This window comes from Carassius auratus, chromosome 26, assembly GCF_003368295.1.
Source record: "Carassius auratus strain Wakin chromosome 26, ASM336829v1, whole genome shotgun sequence".
Lineage (NCBI taxonomy): Eukaryota > Metazoa > Chordata > Actinopteri > Cypriniformes > Cyprinidae > Carassius > Carassius auratus.
The window spans coordinates 19,824,897-19,847,827 of record NC_039268.1 but is presented as its reverse complement, the minus strand read 5'-3'; the positions used below and the strand labels follow the sequence as shown (position 1 = coordinate 19,847,827).

Genomic DNA, 22,931 nt, shown 5'->3' with positions numbered 1-22,931 from the left:
GGACCATATATATATATATATATATATATATATATATATATATATATATATATATATATATATATATATATATATATATATATATATATATAGTACAGACCAAACGTTTGGACAACCTTCTCATCCAAAGAGTTTTCTTTATTTTCATGACTATGAATTAACACATGTGGAATTATATATGGAATTATATACATAACAAAAAAGTGTGAAACAACTGAAAATATGTCATGTTCTAGGTTCTTCAGAGTAGCCACCTTTTGCTTTGATTACTGCTTTGCACACTCTTGGCATTCTCTTGATGAGCTTCAAGAGGTAGTCACCTGAAATGGTCTTCCAACAGTCTTGAAGGAGTTCCCCAAGAGATGCTTAGCACTTGTTGGCCCTTTTGCCTTCTGTCTGCGGTCCAGCTCACCCCTAAACCATCTGGATTGGGTTCAGGTCCGGTGACTGTGGAGGCCAGATCATCTGGCGCAGCACCCCATCACTCCCATCAGTCATGAAAATAAAGAAAACTTTTTGAATGAGAAGGTGTGTCCAGACTTTTGGTCTGTACTGTGTATTTTTAAAATGTTGATGTTTTTCACCTGGTTCTGGGATTGAGGGTATATTTACACGACAATGATTTATGCTTTTTTTTTTTTTTTTTTTTTTTTGTAAGCTAATTCTTGTTCAGAACAATCAGTTTGTTCAATCAAAAAGTTTGTTCTTTTTTCTGGTCATTTTGATGAATAATGATAATTTGTTCAATAAATCTATTGTTATTTAAATATGTTCATTGAATAAAAATATTAACAAGACAAAATGTCTCAAAATATATAATGTAATTTTATCCATTTTCATTTGCTCCATTAATCTGTAACATAAAATTGTATCAAATAGAACATAATCAACTCACTTCCGTGATCGTGTCAACAACTGACCAAAGTTAAAGGTAAATTGTGAAACGCAGATGTACAGTAGGAAAGAAAAAAAAAAGTTTTAGAAAAAAAATCTTATCAAATGCACCTGTGCCTCAGTGATCCCGTTGTACCATGGTTCTGTCACAACACTTTTCACAAGGCTAGTGTATTTGTTTATATTTCATTTTGTTTTGTCTGTGGACTGGAGCTTACACTTTTAGTGTTTTGTTTTTACAGAACAGGTCCCTAAGCCTGTAATATAAAATATAACTTAATTCCCACCATATTTCTGATGTCATCTCTAAAACTAATCTGACTAATTTGATTGTTTAATCCATGTCCAAAGGGTAAAGGGGGAGGTGTTGCTATGATTTATAGCAATATTTTCAGTATTTCTCTGAGGGCGGGCTTCAAGTATAACTTGTTTGAAGTTATGGTGCTTCATACAACATTAGTCTTAATGATAAATAAAATGATAAATAGAGCTCCCTATCTGACTCATTTTAGAGTTGGTACTGAGTTTTGAAGTCAGCAAAAAGTAGCATCACACATAGGCTAATCATGACCGATCATGTTTACATTATCAGTCGTCGTTGTCTTTTCAGAAAACTTGTGCACATCCCTATTAATAGCAATATTATTTGTTATATGTAGCTATATATGTTGATGAAATGATTAAATATAACAATTAATTTGAAATAACCCAATAATTCATTAAATAATTATAACTGTTTTGGATTTAAGAGAAGTCTGTGTATAATAACCTATGATCATTTTAACAGAATTTCATACAAAAGCCTATGTGTTTTGCATGTATACTGGCACAACAAAAGGAGAGAAGCTAAATGAGCCGCAGCCTGATATGTAAAAAAAAATTAAAAATCCAGAGCCTAGCCCGAATGGATTCAGCGTGTCGGGACCATCAGGCTTGCAGACCTCTAAGACCTTGTCTTCTAGACGGCCACCAGGACAAGACCACAGGAACCAGATGAGTACTGCACAATCTAACTTTGCTGCATGATGGAACATCCTGCTGGTTCATCTGGCCAGAAGAGAACTGACCACTGACTGAGTCTGGTTTCTCCCAAGGTTTCTCCATTATATCACCAAATTAAGTTTTGGTTCCTTGCCACTGTCACCTCTGGTTTGCTTAATTGGGGACACTTTTTTCAGCAATATCATTGACTTGATTCAACAGATACTATTTAAACTGAACTAAACTGGACGATGACATCACTGAATTCAATGATGAACTTTCAGAACAACAAAATTGTCAAAGGCAATTCTTGTCTGGTACCCAAAACTGTATTAACAGTCTTCTATCAGTCAAGAAGCCAAGAAGCCAGTAAAGAGCAGAAGCAGGAGACAGAGTGATGATAAAAAGTAGCAGAGTTTACTGAATAATCTTAGCTGTGTTTGTTTCAATGCTCACTTCGTCTGACCAGCACAAATCCAACAAGTAATGTTACACCAAACCTCTTCACAACAACAACATTCCATAAACTTTAAATCTCCATAAACATGCCCTCTTATTTCTTATTCATGAAGACAAACAGACCTAGAAACCACACAACCATAAGACTAAACAACAATGAAAATTATAAAAAAATAAAAATAAAGAATAGCTACAATATAAATGACCAATTAATGAATCAATAGTAATGTAGAAAGTACAAAGATAGAAAGTAATGTATCTAAATGGCTATAATAGTTATTGTAAATTATTAAATGTACTAATAAAATAAAAACAGAAGTAAACAGAAACGTATGGTTTTTCTCTTCAAGCAAAACACACATAATTTGCATTTTAGGATCCTTAAATCCTTCAGAAAATAGCTTTTTCTTTTCTTAAATTTTTATGAAAGCCTCCCAAACAATGTGTGGTGAAAGATGTTTTCTTTTTATAATTTTTCTTATAGACGTTTTGGCTTTTTTATATATATATTTATAATCATATAGAACAGGAAGCATAGTCACCCTGGTGCGCTTAAATTGTAAATATGAATGGGAATATAATACAGAGATATTTTACTCACAAAAATCTCTAGGGGTATTAATATATGTAAGGAATAAATCACTCCGAGGCATTTAATTATTAGAAAAAGAGTACGCAAAGGGGAGTTACACCCTGGGTGTGCATTATTTTTCTAATAATTCAATGTCTCTGAGTCAAATATTCTGCTGATACTACTGTTACCACACCTCAAGATATTGATCAGATGAACGCCTCTTTTGCTGTTTCCAAAACTTCATTTTAAAGCTGGTCATGGAGGCTTGAGCCATTGATAGCATTCTAATGCAGCTATTAATGAAGTTATTAGGAAAAGAGCGAGAGAGACAGGGACAAACAGAGAGAGAGAGTGTGTGTGTGTGAGAGAGAGAGAGAGAGAGAGAGAGAGTGAGAGAGACAGTGTGTGTGTGTGTGTGAGAGAGATAAAGAGAGCTTTTGTGAATTAGGCTACTGTACCTCTGTGCGTCCCTCAACATTGTTCTGCAGCTGCATCTCGAAACAGTGCTCTTATTACCTCGCTAGTGAGAAATGTCATGTGTATTTACTTTTCGGAAAATCATCTGTCATGTTGCTGTTGTTTTTTTGTTAGTCCTGTACTTTCCATTATTATAGTTAACTGAAAACTGTAAATTTCTGTGTGAAAGCAAACATGTCCCGTGTCGAGGACCTAGTAACATTGCGGGGTTCAGTCCCTGAATGAGCACTGTGTGAACAAAAGCCAGAACTAATGCCGTAAAGACTAGTGATGACGCACATTATCTCACAACTTTTTTACTGTGTGATTTGATGGCAGATCAACATTCACAATGTAAAAAATATTTGCAAACTGTAACGAAGCAGAGATCAGGTAGTTCCTCACTTTCCGCGCTGAAGCTGAGATCGTTCGCTAGCTTAAGTGAAAGTTAACCCGCCTGGTGTTTTCGCCTTGTACATTACACGTCACACCGTGATGTCCTGTGTCAGTACGAGACCTTTACGGGTTGTGTGTGAACGCAGGCACATATTCCAGGAAATCACTGGCAGTGTGAAAGTGCAAAATCTAGCGACTCGGAAACGATTGCCAGGACACATTACTCCGGAATCGCAGTGTGAAAGGGGCTATTGCTTTCACCTGTCTGTCCCTCGTTATCTTCCCTGCTTTAGTTCCTGTCCATTGAACTGGGTTTTTAGAATCAGAATGAGCTTTATTGCCAAGTATGTTTGCACATACAAGGAATCTGTTTTAGTGACATAAGCTTCCAGTACACAGAGACAACAACATTTGCAAAACAAATGTTTACAAACATTTGTGCTATAAATGATAATGGAATAGGATTGAGTAAGATGCAGGGATTTACTAGGATGGAGGGGAAACAAATAAATATAAGGACATTGCACGTTTTTATTGCATAAGTGGGGGACACTTAACTGTTCATGAGCTAGATTGCCTGGGTGAAGAAACTGTTCTTGTGCCTGACTGTCTGGGTATTTGTGGCTCTGAAGTGCCAGGGATGGGTCCTTTTCCTCTCTCTAGATTTATACAGTTCTTGAAAGGTGGGCAGAGGAGCACCAATAATCCTTTCAGCAGTCCAAACCGTTCTCTGTAGTCTTCTGATGTCTGATTTTGTAGCTGAACCAAACCAGACAGTTATTGAAGGACACAGGGCAGACTCAATGATGGCTGAGTAGAACTGTTAATTATATTCAATAACCAACAGTTTGTCGATTACTGAATGTCAAAGCTACCCCTGTGTGTGTGCGCATGCTCCTGCATTAACTAGGTTGTTGAATACTCACATAGTAAAACTGTGATAATGGAAAGTACAGGACTTTAAAATTACATTTTGGAAACAGCAAAAGAGGCATTGGATGAGATGCGGAAGAAATAATCATACTCGCAATCCTAGTGATTTAAGTACAAAAACCGGACGAATCCCTTTAAATATATAATCTGATCGATGCTTTAAGGTGTGGTAACTGTAGTATAAGTGGAATAATTGACTCCAGGCCGTTGAATTATAATAAGAAAAGAAAAATAATCCACACCGTGTCTGCATCACCACCTCGGGTGTGCATTATTTTTCTAATAATTTAACAGCTCCTAGTCAATTATTCCTTACTACTGTAGAAATATACAGTCTCATTATGTAATTAGGGTGGTACAAATATTTGTAATCTTACCATAAACGTTAATTTCCTTTTCTCCAGCATCAATCAATGTACCTTCAGCATTAAAAACAGTGTATGTATATCTGCCGCTGTTCTTCAGATTAACACTTTCAAATACTAATGATCCATCTTCTTCCATTGTTAGACCTGTTGTGCTTGTCCTGATCGTCCCATTTTTCCTGTGAATGAAGTCACCACTAGAGAGATGGGTCCATCTTATCTCACTAGGTTTTTCTTTGTTTCTTGTTGGCAGCTGGATGGTGCAGGACGATCCCTCTAGTAGGTCTTGTATGCACATCTTTAAGGCTGTTATAAGATGATATTACTGTAGCATTGAATAAATCAAAGCAGGATGCATGCACTCATAAGTAGTTTACTATGAGGAATAAGCAAACATTATAGAGAATTAATATTTGTCAGGGTGTGTTTCTTTTTAAAAGTCGATTTCTGTTTAGTCACTAACCTTAGACAAAACTATTCTATTGTGCCATTAGTGATCTCTGTAAGACCACACCAGCAGAGGGAGCCCTATGACAGTACTGACAGTTTCATGCTCCCTCTACGATCATTTCCTGTTTGACTGCTATAAAGCTTAACAATGTGCTTTTTATCCACCCTACCTGCCATAAATAGTATAGAACATTACAAATATATATATATATATATAGAAAATAGGATTGATAGTATGCACATTTGACTTTTAGTCATTATGAACTATTGCCACTTTGCCAGTTCTTCTGCCTTACTGATCAGTTTCCTTGTTTTGCCTGATTTTCTTGTGTATGGTTCTGCCTGTTTACTCCGTTCATGATTAGTTTGTTTTGGCAGCCTGATTGGACTGATGACTGTGTTTGAACATTTTGCCTGCCTGTTCACCTTTGTCTTTTGGAATTTGCTTATGGACTTTCACGCAGCCTAAGTGTTGTCTGTACAGCCATAAAACGATTCAAAAGTTTAATTTCATCAGAATTTATTATGAAACATAACAATATAATATATTTGAAGAGTTTGGTTCTAAAATGCAATGAATCAATTTAGATTAATTTGAGTAAAAATGTGTTTCCTTTACCAAGAAAGTGGCCAGATGAAAACCACTATTTTCTGCTCTTCACAAAGCTCCTGACAGACGTGTGTGTGAGAGAGCAGAGGTCTGGCAGCGTGAGAAGCACATGAAATAAGAACAACTTACGTGATGCTCTTCTCCTGTCACTTTGCTCTTTGCTGACAGGATTGCTCACACTGCAGGAGTACGGTTTATTCTCCTGTACTTGAGCAGACGTCAAGAGCAGTTCTGGGTTGTTTTCATTCTGGATGATATTGTCTTCTTTATACCAGGATACAGTCAGATCTGTACGGTCTCCAAAGTCACAGGTGAGTGTAGTGATCCCATCTTTTTTGTTCACCTTCAAAGTAGGTTTAGGAGCGTTTGCTGTGAAAGAAACATGGTGGTTATTTCCTCCTACTACAATAAGATGTATGGTCTTATTTTGTTATTATGGTGAAAGGGTTTAAATATTTGTTATCTTACCATAAACATGAATTTCTTTTTCTCCAGCATCAAGCTGTGTACCTTCATTATTAAAAACAGTGTATCTATATCTGCCGCTGTTCTTCAGACTAACACTTTCAAATGTTAATGATCCATCTTCTTCCATTGTTAGACCTGGAGTGTTTTTCCTGATCTTGCCATTTTTCCTGTGAATCCCGGCATCACTAGAGAGATGGATCCATTTGATCTCATTAGATTTGTCAGTGTTTCTTGTTGGCAGCTGAAGGGTGCAGGACGTTCCCTCGAGTAGATCTGATTTATATATCTCTGCAACTATAAGACAAATTTATATTAGCATTTATTTCAGTTTTTTCAGGGTTGGTTTCTTTTTAAAAGCCCATTTCTGATTAGACATTAACCTTAGACTAAACGGCTGAACTGAAGAATATTCTATTCTGCCATTACTGACCATAAAAGTGGTACGGTTGGTTTAAAGCAACACAATGTAGTTTTTTTTTTACCTTAACATAATGTCTCTAAAATTATTTCAGTAGTTGAACAACTCTTATACCACTAACCACCTAATAACACTGTATCATTAATAAGACGTTTTATATCCAGTTTTCAGATATTTCCTTTATTTTTATTGAAAATATATGCCTTTCTGAACTAATATGTGGTGGGAAAAGGAGTAGCCTAGAACAAATTTTGGTAAAGAGAGGGTTTGAACTCGGGTCACTCGTGACAAAATCATTCATCATACATCTTTTACCCGCTGCACTACTGATATTACAGATGAATTGTCATCATTTGCAGTACTGTTTATCATAGCCAGGCGTTTAAGGATGAAACATTACAGGGAGTGGGTTGTGTTCTGGGAAGCAGTATTCCATGCAGTGTTTTCAGATGCATTCAATTGCATGTTTTCAGCAATTGCAGCAGGTAATCAATGCATTCCATGCATACAGAACATTCTCGCACCATTCACAGTATACACGCAGCATACTGCATAGGAGTTGTGTGGTAGTATGCCATTCCAAACACAGCTTCTGTACTGATTTAAGTGTAGGCTACTTAAGTTTTAATCAGCAGATTCTGTTAAATATAGTAGGTCATCCAGGAATTTGATGCATACAGAAAATTTGTACTTTAAAAATACAGTAAAGCATTTCGAACACAGCCAGAGTGATCTGACAGGAGACTGAACACAATCCAATATCGGATGGGCGCAAGCTGAAAGAGGCAACGGGTTGTAAAGTAAAGTCTAAAACAGAACGGTCAAAAACAAGTTAAACGTTTTCTGAAATTGGCTGTAATCATGTGCACCATGTTTGTTTCGACACCCAAAGTCCAAAAGCTAATTCTCCAGTCTACTTCATGTCTAAACGGTTATTCAAATGGCTAAATGAACGGCTCTTTTACTTGTTTTACAGCCTTATAAACTAACGATCAATGCGCTGATCATCGTTGTGAAGGAAGCAAGAGCAAATGTTATGGTGTTGCTTTAACACGCACTGACTCCTAACAACAGGCTTGTCAGCACACTGTGTGGGATAAGTTGTCACAAATGGGGACCAGGATTTTTATCAGAATAAATATGAAAGCATAAATAATAATAATAATAATAATAATAATAATAATGAATATAGCTGCAAGCAGCAATAACGGGGGCCAAGCACTACAGAAGCAAGGTTTAGACGAACGGTAGGAATGAGTAATTAAAGCCGTTTTAAGATTATTTTAGGCAAAATGGCTTGAAAACAATAAACACAACAACTAGTAATAGGATTTATTGGCTTACCACGTGTGACCAATAGGTGGTGCTGTTACCAAATTAGTTTGGATTGGTCAGTGTGAGGTGACAATGACAAATACAATGTTTGGTGCAAAAATGTCAAAGCTTTGCTGAGATACAGTGTCAAATGCATGTTGGCATCCTTCCAGCAAATTCGTTGATGCGCTAAATGAGAACCGTTTCGTATATCGACACGAAATCCATATGTTTTAGGTGGCTCAGTCTGAAGATGATATGATTCAATTTTGTTGAAAATCGACCCAACGGACTATGAGGAGTTCGGAAAAAAAATATTGACTGAAAATCAAGATGGCGGACAGGAAGTTTGGCCAAATAATGAAAACTTGGTATCTATGTTCTCGGCTTGACCCAAGGAATCTATTAAAACCAGCACATTTCAATAGCCAGATTTATCCAAAAGTTATAAGCCTTTGTGGAAATATTTTGCTGTTTCGAAATATTTTAAGTACCTTCAGGGGATGGTGTTGTTGGCACATTCTGAGTCTCGTAATATTACACCAATGCATTTGTTTAATATAGCATTCTATTTCAGAAAACTGCATTGAAGTCAATAGGAATTTCATGTTTTGTTCTATTATAGCGCCACCAAGAGGCTCAGTCCCACCATTTTTGTTTGTGTCCTCAGAGTGAGCCCATACATATGTGTGTCAATTTTGGTGAAAATATCTCAATTCACTTCAGAGTTATAGACATTTATATGAAAAAGCACATATGAAAAATGACTGACATTTGGGCATTGGCGTTTAGCTATCGACCTATGTTTCTGAACCTCTGACGGTGGTTCCGTCTCGATCAGACAAGCGGTTTCAAAGATATAGCCAAATCGTTTTTAAACGATAAATCACAACGCTAAACAAACCGTAAGGCGAAACCTAGCATGTTTGGTATCGTAGGACTCGGTAAGGTTTCAGGAGTCTAATTTGATGAGTCTCGTGAAAATAAGTCAACCACACTCAAAGTTATAAGAATTTAAAAAAAGATTTTCACTACTAGGTGGCGCTGTTTAGAAACTTCTCACGCTCCTTCAGGACATTGTGCTGATGACCCATACCATGTTTCGTAAAAATCCGTTTATGCGTTCTGAAAATACAGAGGACTCAGCATGTTGCCCCGAATCTAGCAAGACCAATTTTATGATTTTTTCAGTGTCACATGTAACATCCAGTCTATCACATGATCGTTTAGAAATCATTCTAATATTCTGATTTATTAAGATTGTTGGAAACAGTTCTGCTGTCTAATATATTTGATGAATAAAAGGTAAAAAAAAAAAAATTATAATAATAGATTCTAATAATATATTTTCTTTACTATCACTTTTTATCAATTTAACACATCCCTGCTGAATAAAAGTATTGATTTTATTAAAAAAAAGAAAGAAAAAAATTACTGACTCCAAATTACTGACCAGTAGTGTATATTGTTATTACAAAATATTTATATTTTAAAAACATAGCAACATTCTTTTTTCTTTTTTTTTTTTTTTACTTTTTATTCATCAAAGTATCCTAAAAAAGTATCACATGTTCTGAAAAAATATTAAGCAGCAGAACTGTTTCCAACTTTGATAATGAACCATCATATTAGAATGATTTCTAAAGGATCATGTGATAATGATCCAAATTCAGCTTTGCATCACAGAAATAAATTTTTTAATTAAATTTAAAGTATAATACATTTAAAAACAATTATTTTAAATTGTAATAATATATCACAATATTAATTTTTTTTCTGTATTTTTGGTCAAATAAATGCAGGCTTGATGAGCATAAGAGTTTGGCTCCAAAATGCAATAAATCCATTTTGATTAATTTGGGTAAATATGTTTTTTTCTTCATCAAGAAAGTGGCAAGATGAAAAAGTCTAAGGTTACATATGTAACCCTGGTTCCTCGAAGGAACGAGATGCTGCGTCGAGAACGAATGGGGAACGCATCCAGCATGACGTCTCTGAATAAAGTGTATAATCAGTCCAATGGAAGTTTGAGACGTCATAGGCGGGTGACGTCAGAGACCAGGAAGCATAAAAGCATGAGCGGCGAAGCCGGTAATCAGCCTCAAAGGATGAAGCAAACGCCGGCCAGAGATGCCAGAAGTGTGGCACTGCGATGCAGCATCTCGTTCCTTCGAGGAAACAGGGTTACATAGCTGCATAGCTGCATCGAGAACGAATGGGGAACGAGAATGCCCACGCCGCCAGACTTTCAAATCTCTGCCTAGTGTGGAAGTGCACAGCTAAAGCAAGAGAAGGATAAGGAGCCTGACAGAAATCAGGGACAACCCGTCCAATGGCCAAGCTTCAGAAGGAGTGAGTCTTGACCCCCAGGAGAGGGGAGATCAGAGGACTCGAGGCTTAGGATATCAACCTGATCACCACTTAGCATAGCTTCTTCTGGCCGGAGACCTCAGCCTCAGCGCACCCTAGAGGAAACATGTAACCAGAGGGTTTCTGCCCACTGACTGGCCACCGAGAGGGGCGCGGTAGGCCACCATGGCCACCACGGAGACCTTCAGGGTGGAGTCCTGCAAGAACTCCAGCACTTTAACATCCAGGCAGTTAACTGGGTCGAGCTTGAGATCTCCGCACCAAGAAGTGAAAAGCTTTCACTTCAAGGCATACAGTTTCCTCATTTAGGGAGCTCTGGATTGGAGAATGGTCTTACAACCTCTGTTGAGAGACCGGAAGCTAAGAGTTGTGCCTCCTCAAAGACAACATCTACAGCCTCTAAGCTCCATGCGGGGGTGCACCCTCCGCCTGCGAGAGGAAATCTCTCCTGATGGGAACCTCCCATGGAGCGCCGTCAAAAAGAGAAATCAGGCCCAGGAACCATACCCGGCCCTTCCAGAACGGGGCTACTAACAGCAGCCGGACTCCGTCCCGTGCACTCTCTCCAGAACTCCCGAGAGCAGAGTAATTGGGGGAAAATGTACAGATGAAGCTTTGGCCATGTCTGTACCATGGCGTCCAGCCCCAGTGGAGCTGGATGAGTCAGAGGAAGCCAGAGGGGACAGTGCGATGTCTCTCCAGTCGCAACAGATCCACCCGAGTCTGGCCAACCTCTCCAACTCTGCTTCATCACCTCAGTGTGAAGCCGCCATTCCCAGGGTCTCGGCCCCTGCCTCAACAGGATGTCTGCTCCCATATAAAGATGCCCAGGAATGTGAACTGCCCTAGGTGACAGGAATTCTTCCTTGGCCCACACAAGGATCTGGTACGCTAGTTTTATAAATGGCATGAGTGCAGACCTCCTTGGTGATTGATGTAAGAGACCACCGCTGTGTTGTCGGTTCGCACCAACACATGGTAACATCTTAGGTCTGGTAGAAAATAACGAAGTGCACGAAGCATGGCCAGCATCTCCAGGCAGTTGATTTGCCATGTCATATGGCGACCGCACCCCAGCGGGTGAGGGACGCGTCCGTCGTTAGCATCATGCGGCGACAAGGAGCTCCCAGCACCGTGCCCTGAGACAAGAACCAAGGCTTCCTCCACATATCCAAGTCACGTAGGCAGCGCCGCGTGACCTTTAGCAGGCAAAGCGGGTATCCCCTCAGGGAGAACCCCTTGGTCTTGAGCCACCACTGTAGGGGTCTCATGTACAGCAGGCCAATAGTATTCACATTAGACGCAGCTGCCATCAGACCCAGCAATCTCCGTGACTGCTTGACAGTGAGTGACTGACCTTCTCTCACTCTCGCGACTGCAGTGAGGATCGACTCAATCCGAGCAGGTGACATACATGCCTGCATCGTGGTCGAATCCCACACCATGCCCAGATAAGTGGTTCTCTGAACTGGAGAAATCACACTTTTCTAGGCATTCAAAATAGTCTGCTAAGGGAATCAGCCTCTCAAGACGGATCTCTGGTGGCATCAGAGCAATTAGCTCGGTGCCCTGAAGCGGCGCACTGGCAGGAGACGACCAAACTAGCTGCTCTGGAAACATCCCAGGAGGTAGCGAGCCTCTTAGCACCGCTACGTTTCCAGGCGGTAACTGAGAGAAGCGCTCGCTGGAGACCGCTTCGCACTGGAATACCGGCAGGGTTGGCAGATCGATCACCTGAGGTCACTGAGGAGAGACGGGCACTGTGTAATGTGGTGTACACCACTCTTCCCCAGAGGGGCCTGCCCTCCGAGGTCCTGAGCCGCAGCATCAGGACTCTCGAAGTTGAAGTCTCCTAAAACCGACGGTCCTCAGACCCACATCGTTAGCTAGGAAGACTAGACCAGAGCCTGCTCGGGGCAGGACCCCATGAAGTACACTTGGCAGGGGCTGCCACACCGCCATGTGACCTCCTAAGGGAACAAATCTTGTGAGACTGGCCTCTGGTGCGCCTAGATCCACTAGCCCGGTACCCTGAGGTGGCGGACTGGCAGGGGATGTAGAGGTAGCAAGCCTCTCAGCACCGCTACGTTTCCGGGCAGTAACTAAGAGAAGCGCTTGCCGGAGATCGCTGCGCCCTAGAACACTGGCAGGGTTGGCAGAACGATCTCCCGAGGGCACTGTGGAGATACGGGCACTGTGTAATGCGGTGTATACCACTCTTCTCCAGAGGGAACTGGCCCTCAAAACGTCCTAGGCCTTAGGCGTCAGGACGTTATGATGAAGGCTATCCAGTGACAACAATGGTCTGTAGAACTGCTTTCCACTAGAAGCCTTTGGCCTGGGAGCGCCACTCTGACTCTAGCATCTGCGGAGTACAAAAGTGACACGCCCTGCACGAGGGGCTGGAACACGGTTGGGACTGTTCCGCCCTGACCGCCTCATGTTCTCACACACGTTCTCACACAAGAAATTACATCCCTAGAGCCCCTGTACATATAACTTCACATAGTCAGATAAATATGTCATTTTATTCCTTAGAATTAAGTATAGTCAGCAACCAGACAAGTCAACATGGTCTGGTGTAGAAAAAACTCACATAAAAAAAAAATATATATATATATATATATATATATATAGTCACACAATCTCCTCAAAGAAAGATGGATGCTGCAGCGAGCTCTGCCTACGAGGAAACCGCAGCACTGGTTTCCAAGCCTCGAGAATGAGCTCTAGATCTAATGAACACGGGTGGAGATAGGATGAGCCGTCTCCGACCCGTTCGCCAGATCATGTGCGATTGTGCGCTGCCGTGCCTCAGCACCAGCGAGACCGCGACTGCAAGATCGCATGCTCGGACACACTCCTCGGAGCGTGCCCGGAGAGAGCAGAGTGCTTAACAGCGAGAAAAGCCCCCCAAGAGCTGATTGCACGAGCTCCACTCTTCATTAATGCTGCTTATGTTAATATTAGGCATAATATGCTTGTGTGACTGGTGCTTGTGCAACTGGCGAGCTCATCGACACCTTTCCACATCAATCTCCTCAGAGAAAGACAGGCAGCACGTCGCGCCCTCTCATCATGAAGAAAGTACTGCAAACGCGGGCTTCCGACCCCCGAGAGCGGGCACCGGATCTGGTGGCTAAGAAAGAAGATAGGGACTTGCCCATCTTACATTCCATCCAGCAGATCCGAAAGTGAAACCCGCGAGCACAACCATCGCTCCGCCTCGACGAAAGCGGGGCTGGCACCGTGAGAAATGCTAGTGAAAGCTCTCTCCTCAAAAAGAGCCTTCTGAGAATGAAGCAAAGGCTCGCATCGCAGCCGTCAACTCCCTTGAGACCTGACACTACGCGCTTCACTCTCAAGCACTCATGCTTTTATGCTTCCTGGTCTCTGACGTCACCCGCCTATGACGTCTCGCCCTTCCTTTGGACTGATTATACATGTTATTCAGAGACGTCATGCTGGACGTGTTCCCCATTCGTTCTCAACGCAGCTCGAGTTCCTGAAGAGGAACCACTGTTTTCAGCTCTTCATAAAGCTCCTGCCAGTATTGTGTGTGAGAGAGCAGGGGTCTGGCTGCGAGTGAAAAGCACATGAAATAAGAACAACTTACATGATACTCTTTTCCTGTTGCTTTGCTCTTTGCTGACAGGATTACTCACACTGCAGGAGTACGGTTTATTCTCCTGTACTTGAGCAGATGTCAAGAGAAGTTTTGGGTTGTTTTCATTCTGGATGATATTATCTTCTTTATACCAGGATAAGGTCAGATCTGTACGGTCTCCAAAGTCACAGGTGAGAGTAACAACATCATCTTTTTTGCTGATCTTCACAGTAGGTTTAGGAGCCTTTGCTGTGAAAGAAACATTGTGTTTATTTCCTACTACTGAAACTACAATAAAATGTATTTTTAAATCTTATTTTGTTATTACGGTGGAAGGGTTAAATTTTTTACCTCTTACCATAAACTTTAATTTCATTCTCTCCAGCATCAGTCAGTGTACCGTCAGCATTAAAAACAGTGTATGTATATCTACCGCTGTTCTTCAGACTAACACTTTCAAATGTTAATGATCCATCTTCTTCCATTGTTAGACCTGGAGTGATTTTCCTCATCGTCCCACTTTTCCTGTGAATCACAGCATCACTAGAGAGATGGACCCATATGATCTCATTCAATTTTTCTTTGTTTCTTGTAGGCAGCTTCAGGGTGCAGGACGTTCCCTCGAGTAGTTCTGTTTTACATATCTCTGCAACTACAAGAAAATACATTAATATAAGCATTTATTTCAGATTTCTCAGGGTCGGTTTCTTTTTAAAATCCCATTTCTGATTAGACTTTAACTTAAAGGGTTAGTTCACCCAATAATCAAAATTATGTAATTAATAACTCACCCTCATGTCGTTCTAAGCCTGTGAGACTTCTGTTTATCTTCGGAACACAGTTTAAGATATTTTAGATTTAGTCCGAGAGCTCTCCGTCCCTCCATTGAAACTGTGTGTAGGGTATACTGTCCATGTCCAGAAAGGTAAGAAAAACATCATCAAAGTAGCCCATGTGACATCAGAGGGTCAGTTAGAATTTTTTGAAGCATCGAAAATACTTTTTGGTCCAAAAATAGCAAAAACTATGACTTTATTCAGCACAGTCTTCTCTTCCGTGTCTGTTGTTAGAGAGTCCAAAACAAAGAAGGTTGTGATATCCGGTTCGCGAACAAATCATTCGATGTAACCGGATCTTTTTGAACCAGTTCACCAAATCGAACGGAATCATTTTAAACGGTTTGCGTCTCCAATATGCATTAATCCGCAAATGACTTAAGCTGTTAACTTTTTTAATGTGGCTGACACCGAGCCGAGCCAGATAATGAACAAATGACTGACTCGTTCTCGAGTGTGAAGCAGATTGACGCACAGAGCGTCTGAACCGAACTTCTTTTGGTGATTGATTCTGAACTGATTCTGTGCTAGTGTTATTAGCACGGGGAAAACAAAGGCTTGAATCAAGGGCAATCATCGCCAATGACGTCATTAAATCGAGCACATAAATAACCAGTGAACCGTTTTCTTCAACCAGTTTATTGAATCGAACTGTCCGAAAGAACTACTGGTGATCCGAAAACCAATGCAACCGGTTCAACTGGTTCTGGCTTATCTAAAGGACATCACTGGACCCTTACTGGAGCCCCTCCAGATTGCTTACCGAGCAAACAGGTCCGTGGATGATGCAATCAACATGGGATTGCACTTCATCCTGCAACATCTGGACAAAACAGGGACTTATGTGAGGATCCTATTTGTGGACTTTAGTTCGGCATTCAACACCATCATCCCCACAGCCCTTCGGACCAAACTGACCCAGCTCTCTGTTCCTAGCTCTATCTGTCAGTGGATCACCAGCTTTCTGATAGATAGGCAACAGTTAGTGAGACTGGGGAAAATCACATCAAACAGCTGCTCCACCAACACTGGTGCCCCTCAGGGATGTGTTCTCTCCCCTCTGCTCTTCTCCCTGTACACCAACGACTGCACCTCTAAAGACCCCTCTGTCAAGCTCCTAAAGTTTGCAGACGACACTACAGTCATCGGCCTCATCCAGGACTCACCATCATGAACAGCACTGTGACTGCAGTGGAGTCATTCAGATTCCTGGGAACCACCATCTCTCAGGACCTAAAGTGGGACAATCACATTGACTCCATTGTTAAAAAGGCCCAGCAGAGGTTGTACTTCCTTCGCCAGCTGAGGAAGTTTAACTTGCCACAGAAGCTGCTGAAACAGTTCTACTCAGCCGTCATTGAGTCTGTCCTCTGTACTTCAATAACTGTCTGGTTTGGTTCAGCAACAAAATCAGACATCAGAAGACTACAGAGAACTGTTCGGACTGCTGAAAGGATTATTGGTGCTCCCCTGCCCACCCTTCAAGAACTGTATACATCCAGAGTGAGGAAAAGGACTCAGAAAATCACTCTGGATTGCTCACATCCAAGTCACCCCATCTTTGAACTTTTGCCATCTGGCCGGCGCCTCAGAGCCGCAAACACCAGAACAGCAAGGCACAAGAACAGTTTCTTCCCCCAGGCAATCTACCTCATGAACAGTTAAATGTTCCCTACTTATGCTTATAAACGTGCAATATCCTTATATTTATTTGTTAACCCTCCATCCTAGAACATTCCTGCATCTCACTCAATCCTATTCCATTATCATTTATAGCACAATTGTTTATACACTTATTTATTTGCCAATTTGTAAATCTCTTTTTTTTTTCTTTTTTTTTTTGTTGTCTCTGTGTACTGGAAGCTTATGTCACTAAAACAAATTCCTTGTATGCGTAAGCATACTTGGCAATAAAGCTTTTTCTGATTCTGATTCTGATTCTTGACTCATGAACGAGTCAATCTTTTGTTCGTTATCTGGCTTGGCTCGGTGTTCATCTTCAGTTCTCTCTTCACAGCAGTTCAGTCAGTGTACTGTTTGAGTAAATGAACTACTCAGCGATATTGGTTTGTTTGAACTCAGAGGGAGTGTCAGCCACATTAAAAAAAGTTAACAGCTTAAGTCATTTGTGGATTAATGCATATAGGAGACACAAACCGTTTAAAACGATTCAAAAAAGATCTGGTTACATCGAATGATTCATTCGCGAACCGGATATCACAAACTGCTTTGTTTTGAACTCTCTCTCACAACAGACACGGAAGAGAACACAATGATGAATGAAGTCATAGTTTTTGTTATTTTTGGACCAAATTTTATGTTCGATGCTTCAATAAATTCTAACTGACCCTCTGATGTCACATGGACTACTTTGATGATGTTTTTCTTACCTTTCTGGACATGGACAGTATACCGTACACACAGCTTCAATGGAGGGACTGAGAGCTCTCATATAATTTCAAAAATATCTTAAACAGTGTTCCGAAGATAAACAGAGGTCGTACGTGTTTGGAACGACATGAGGGTACGTTATTAAAGAGCCACACAGATGGGAAATCAAAAATTACCGTGCATCATACAGTGTATGATGTAGCTGTAGCTGTCCATCAGTGTAAACAAAGTGCAAAGTAATTAAACCAAAAAAGTACACGATTTATGAAGTTATTGGCTTCTAAAGTAAGTACCATTTCAATTTCAACATTTGTGATGCATTTTGGAAACAGGAGATGAGCCCCTTTTCTAATGCACCACCTAGCTTGATAAACCCCTTATCAAAGACTTAATGTTTGTCAATTTTATTTGGGTAACACACATATTCTAAATGCCTTCGGAAGAATTCAAATGAGCCATTTTAATCTAGATTAATCTAGATTAATTTCAAGATCACAGTGAGGTTAATCTAGATTTAAAAAAAAAATTAATCTATGCTCACCACTAATATATATATATATATATATATATATATATATATATATATATATATATATATATATATATATATATATATATATATATATATATATATATGAAGAGATTGGCTCCAAAATGCTATAGATCCATTTTAATTAATTTGATTAATGATATGTTTTCTTTACCAAGAAAGTGGCAAGATGAAAACCACTATTTTCTGCTCTTCTCAAAGCTCCTGACAAGAGTGTGTGAGAGATCAGGGGTCTGGCGGCGAGTGAGAAGAACATGAAATAAGACTAGCCACATTTCCACTGTCTGGCCACTGCGAGCCAGGGCTTAAAACGGGCCAGCCGGAGCTAATAGCTGCGCATCACTAAAACATGCCCTTTACACGCCTCTCAGGAACAACGTCACGCAATCCCATCATTTCACCAACAAAGAGAAGTTATTAGAAAACTAAAAAATAAGTCACTGGAACATGCCCAATCACAAAATGTACATGATAAAAGTGGCCGTTTGTTTGCATGCTTTGTTAAATATTCAAATTCAAAAGCATCGATGTTTTCATAGAATAAATGATACATTGATCATAATAATATAATTCATCAGGACGTAGCCTATACATCACGTTTAGAATTAATGATAATATCTCTATATTTATAATAGCTCTTGAACATAATATATTTTTATGATAGGCTACGTGGAGCTAAACTCTTGAGACGAAACTTATGACAGATAATATAAGTTACTAAATAATTATACGATTGTGATAGATTATAAGAAGCTGACATCTGATTTCCTCAAGCGGTCATATTTACCATGTTTACTATGGTAATGTTAATGCCCAGCGTGCACAGTCTTTTGAATTGCTTATAAATATTTCTGCCTTGTATTGGTGATTGTATTTCACATCGGATCAAGTTATTGTTAAACACTCTTGCTGACTGAAAGTGAGGTTTGAGCTTAACTTATTTAAAAAAAAAAGTGTTTAATGCTGTTAGCTTTCTGAAATGATCCGCAGCGCAGACTCTATTTTTATAAAAGCTCCCGAACAAAAATCATTATTATATTTTGATGATAGGCGCTACGTGGAGCTAAAAACGCTTGACAAGACGACAGATAATATATGTTACTAAATAAATAAAAAATTGTGATAGAGAATAAGAAGCTGACTTCTGATTTCTTCAATTGGTTGCATTAACCATGTTTATGGTAACATAAATATTTATTGTGCATAGTCTTTTACATGGCTTATAAATATTTCTGCCTTCTTTAGTGATTATAATCCACATCAGATCAAGTTATTTCAATCACTCGCTGCTGACTAAGAGTGAGTTTTGATCTCAAATTATTTTAAAATGTCTCTAACACTCTCTAGACTCGGAGAAGCTCCGCCTTTGTTCATAACCCCTCCTCTAGCCTTAGCTGGCCCACTTTGGCCCAAGGTTTTCCTTTGCTCTTTGCTGACAGCATTGCTCACACTGCAGGAGTACGGTTTATTCTCCTGTGCTTGAGCAGATGTCAAGAGCAGTTCTGGGTTGTTTTCATTCTGTATGATATTGCCTTCTTTATACCAGGATACAGTCAGATCTGTACGGTCTCCAAACTCACAGGTGAGTGTAGTGATCCCATCTTTGTTGTTGATCTTCACAGTAGGTTTAGGAGCGTTTGCTGTGAAAGAAACGTGGTGGTTAATTCGTACTACTGAAACTAAAATAGAAATGTAAAATATTATTTTGTTATTATGGTGAAATTGTATAAATATTTGTCCTCTTACCATAAACTTTAATTTCCTTTTCTCCAGCATCAATCTGTGTACCTTCAGCATTAAAAACAGAGTATGTATATCTGCCGCTGTTCTTCAGACTAACACTTTCAAATGTTAATGATCCATCTTCTTCCATTGTTAGACCTGGAATGGTTTTCCTCATCCTCCCTTTTTTCCTGTGAATTACGTCATCACTAGAGAAATGGACCCATTTGATCTCATTAGATTTGTCAGTGTTTTTTGTTGGAAGCTTTATGGTGCAGGACGTTCCCTCGAGTAGTTCTGTTTTACATATCTCTGCAGCTATAAGAAAATACATTCATATTAGCTTTTATTTCAAATGTCTCAGGGTTGGTTTCTTTTTAAAAGCCCATTTCTGATTAGACATTAACCTTAGATAAACCTGCTGAAGTCAGTTAAATATTCTATTCTGCCATTATTGAACATAAAAGCGATATGGTTGATTTAAAGAAACACAAGGTTGATTTTTTTTTTTTTACCTTACCATAATGTCTCTTAAAATTATTTCAGTGGTTGAACAACTCTTAAGGTGAATTTTTCTGCTGCTGCTACCTGAGCCTCCTATCAGCTAAAGCAGAAGAGTCCGACCGGCTTAGCCTGCGTCCCAATGTTAAAAAGTAATTATCAATACTATTTAGGGTGGATAGGTAGGACAGTATGCACATTGGGACGCAAAGGGATATTTTACTCGTAGCCTGGGTCTCACAACCAGCGCCATGACAGAGCCAGCAAAGAAACCAAAGAAGGTTTTGGCACAACATTGAAGTAAAATGCTAATATAAAGATAACAACACAGGTAATTTCAGCTGAAATCATTTTATGTTTAACAGTAAATTGACACTATTGTCTTTATTTTGCCATAGCAAACAGTTATATTTTGAAATATATTTTTACTATTTATTATCTATTACAAGGATTTTGAATGGTAGAATGTATAATGTTACAAAAGCTTTTTATTTCATATAAATACTGAACTTTGGATCTTTCTATTCATCAAACAATCCTGAAAAAATATACATAACTAAACAAAAAATGTTTCATGAACAGCAAATCAGAATATTAGAAATTTAGCTTTGATTAGAGGAATAAATTACATTTGTAAAAATACATTCAAATTGAAAACAGTTATTTTAAATAGCGAAAATATTTCAACATTTAAAAAATGTAAAATCTCACTGTTCAAAAACTTTTGACTGGTAGTTTATGTGTGTTTTTATTTTTATTTTAAGACTAGATTTTATAGGCTTACATATCTCTGCCTATAAACTTATTTTCACCCTCCGTTTCAGTGTAAAAAATGTGTATGAAGCATATTTTAGCTGACTTCACCCTACTAGGATGTAGAGTGATAAATAGTAAAATGTGAAATAGTTTATTATTGCAATTTTACATAACATTTTTACATTTAAATACACTTTAAAGTGTAATTTATTTCCGTGATGCTCAGCTGTATGTTCAGCATCATTACACTGAAGACTGGAGTAATGATGCTGAAAATACAGCTGCACATTACAGAAATAAATTATGTTTTAAAGTATAAAGAGATTGGATACCAATATTAGAAATTGCAATAATATTTCACAATATTTCTGTTTTGTTTTTTGTATTTTTTATCAAATAAATACAGCATTGATGGGCGTAAGAGACTCCATTAAAAACATCTGATGTTGGCAACCCTTTTTGCAAAAGGGGTTGTTTTAGTTCAGTTCATTAAAATATCAATATATACACAAAATGAATCCACAACTTACCAGTGAGTGCAGTAATAAAGCCAAAGAGGAATAAAAATAAGAGACTGTTCATTGTTCTTCTGAAAACAGCAAATATATTCCAGAAACTTTTAACCACCAGCTCGACAACACAGAAATAACTTCAATTCACAAACAGAAAAGAGAACATAAAGTTTGCATAAACTAAAGATGTCAGAGATTATGCAGACCAAACAAACTAAAGGCTGCAAACTCTCAATGCAGTGAAATGCACAACTGACTCTGTTCTCATACACTGCCAAGTCCGTGGTTTCCCCCGGAAACAACCACATGAATGGAGCACCATTTATAACTTCCGGATAGAGATAAATCAGCCCTAATCTTCCGGTGAAGCTCATTTTATATGCGTTACATTGGCTATAGATAGAGACTCTCACAGAAGCCTCTCCTGCCTCATTGTTATCAGAAACGGAGAAAAAAATAATAATTGCAACCTGGTAAATAATGATAGCGGAATAACATACAGTTTCATGTTATTAAAGAACATATAATTTTATATGCAGAGTCCCAGGAAAGTAGACACAAAACTTTAAATTTAAATGCTGACAAATAAACATTATCATATCTGTTTAGCCAGTTAGGCTAATCTCTTAAACAACAATGTAATGGTATTCTCGGTAATCAATAATATTTTACCTTTATATGAACATTTTTAAAAGCTTGTAAAATTTTAAAGACTTTATTCGCTCAACTCAATGTAGTAAAATTCATTTAAGGTTCATTTTTATTTATGAAGACGACATGACATGTCTCTTGGCGAAAAATAAAGACTTTTTTAAATGAAGATGAAATTACTGTTATAACAACGAGATTGCCGTTTTAGCCATATTCACACAGGATTAGTGTTATATATATATATATAGTTTCATGCCCTGTGTCATTTATTTCACCAGGTTAAAATATATCTCAAGCATTATTCTTGGTTTATTTTTTACACATTAACCTCAAAACCTTTTCAGCTCTGTTTTCTGCAAATTGTGTAGCGATACGACAGAACCCAAAATACTATCAAAAAATCCAATGCAGCTCCATTTTTCGTCAAAAGATGGATAAAAAGGCACACAGGAAACAAAAAACACAGAAAATGCTATACGACCCACCAAATACTGGCCGAATCACAGAGATGCTGATCCGCACAGGACTAATATTATCACAGGACCACAGTGTTCGATGAAAAACGGTTGGTTATTTGCAGGGGAATTTTTAATTTACAAATTACAGACATAGACAATTCACAAGGGATTAACATCCGCAATTATTAGAAATGACTGGAGGTCCCCATTATACCCATAATACTAATCCCATGCAATAGCGCTTCAAGATCACTCATTG

At 38.9% G+C, this 22,931-nt stretch overlaps 1 protein-coding gene across 1 annotated transcript; it reads right to left on the bottom strand.

Moving 5' to 3' along the window:
• Positions 1-5,032: 5,032 nt before the first annotated feature.
• On the bottom strand, positions 5,033-21,839 carry LOC113044727 (hemicentin-1-like). The gene is made up of 8 exons (XM_026204906.1): positions 21,582-21,839; positions 19,819-20,112; positions 19,653-19,712; positions 14,654-14,947; positions 14,305-14,544; positions 6,587-6,880; positions 6,248-6,487; positions 5,033-5,364 (listed from the first exon to the last, which is right to left on the bottom strand). The coding sequence occupies exons 1-8, from the start codon at positions 21,631-21,633 to the stop codon at positions 5,033-5,035; spliced, it is 1,806 nt and encodes a 601-aa protein (XP_026060691.1). The 5' UTR covers positions 21,634-21,839.
• Positions 21,840-22,931: the final 1,092 nt, after the last annotated feature.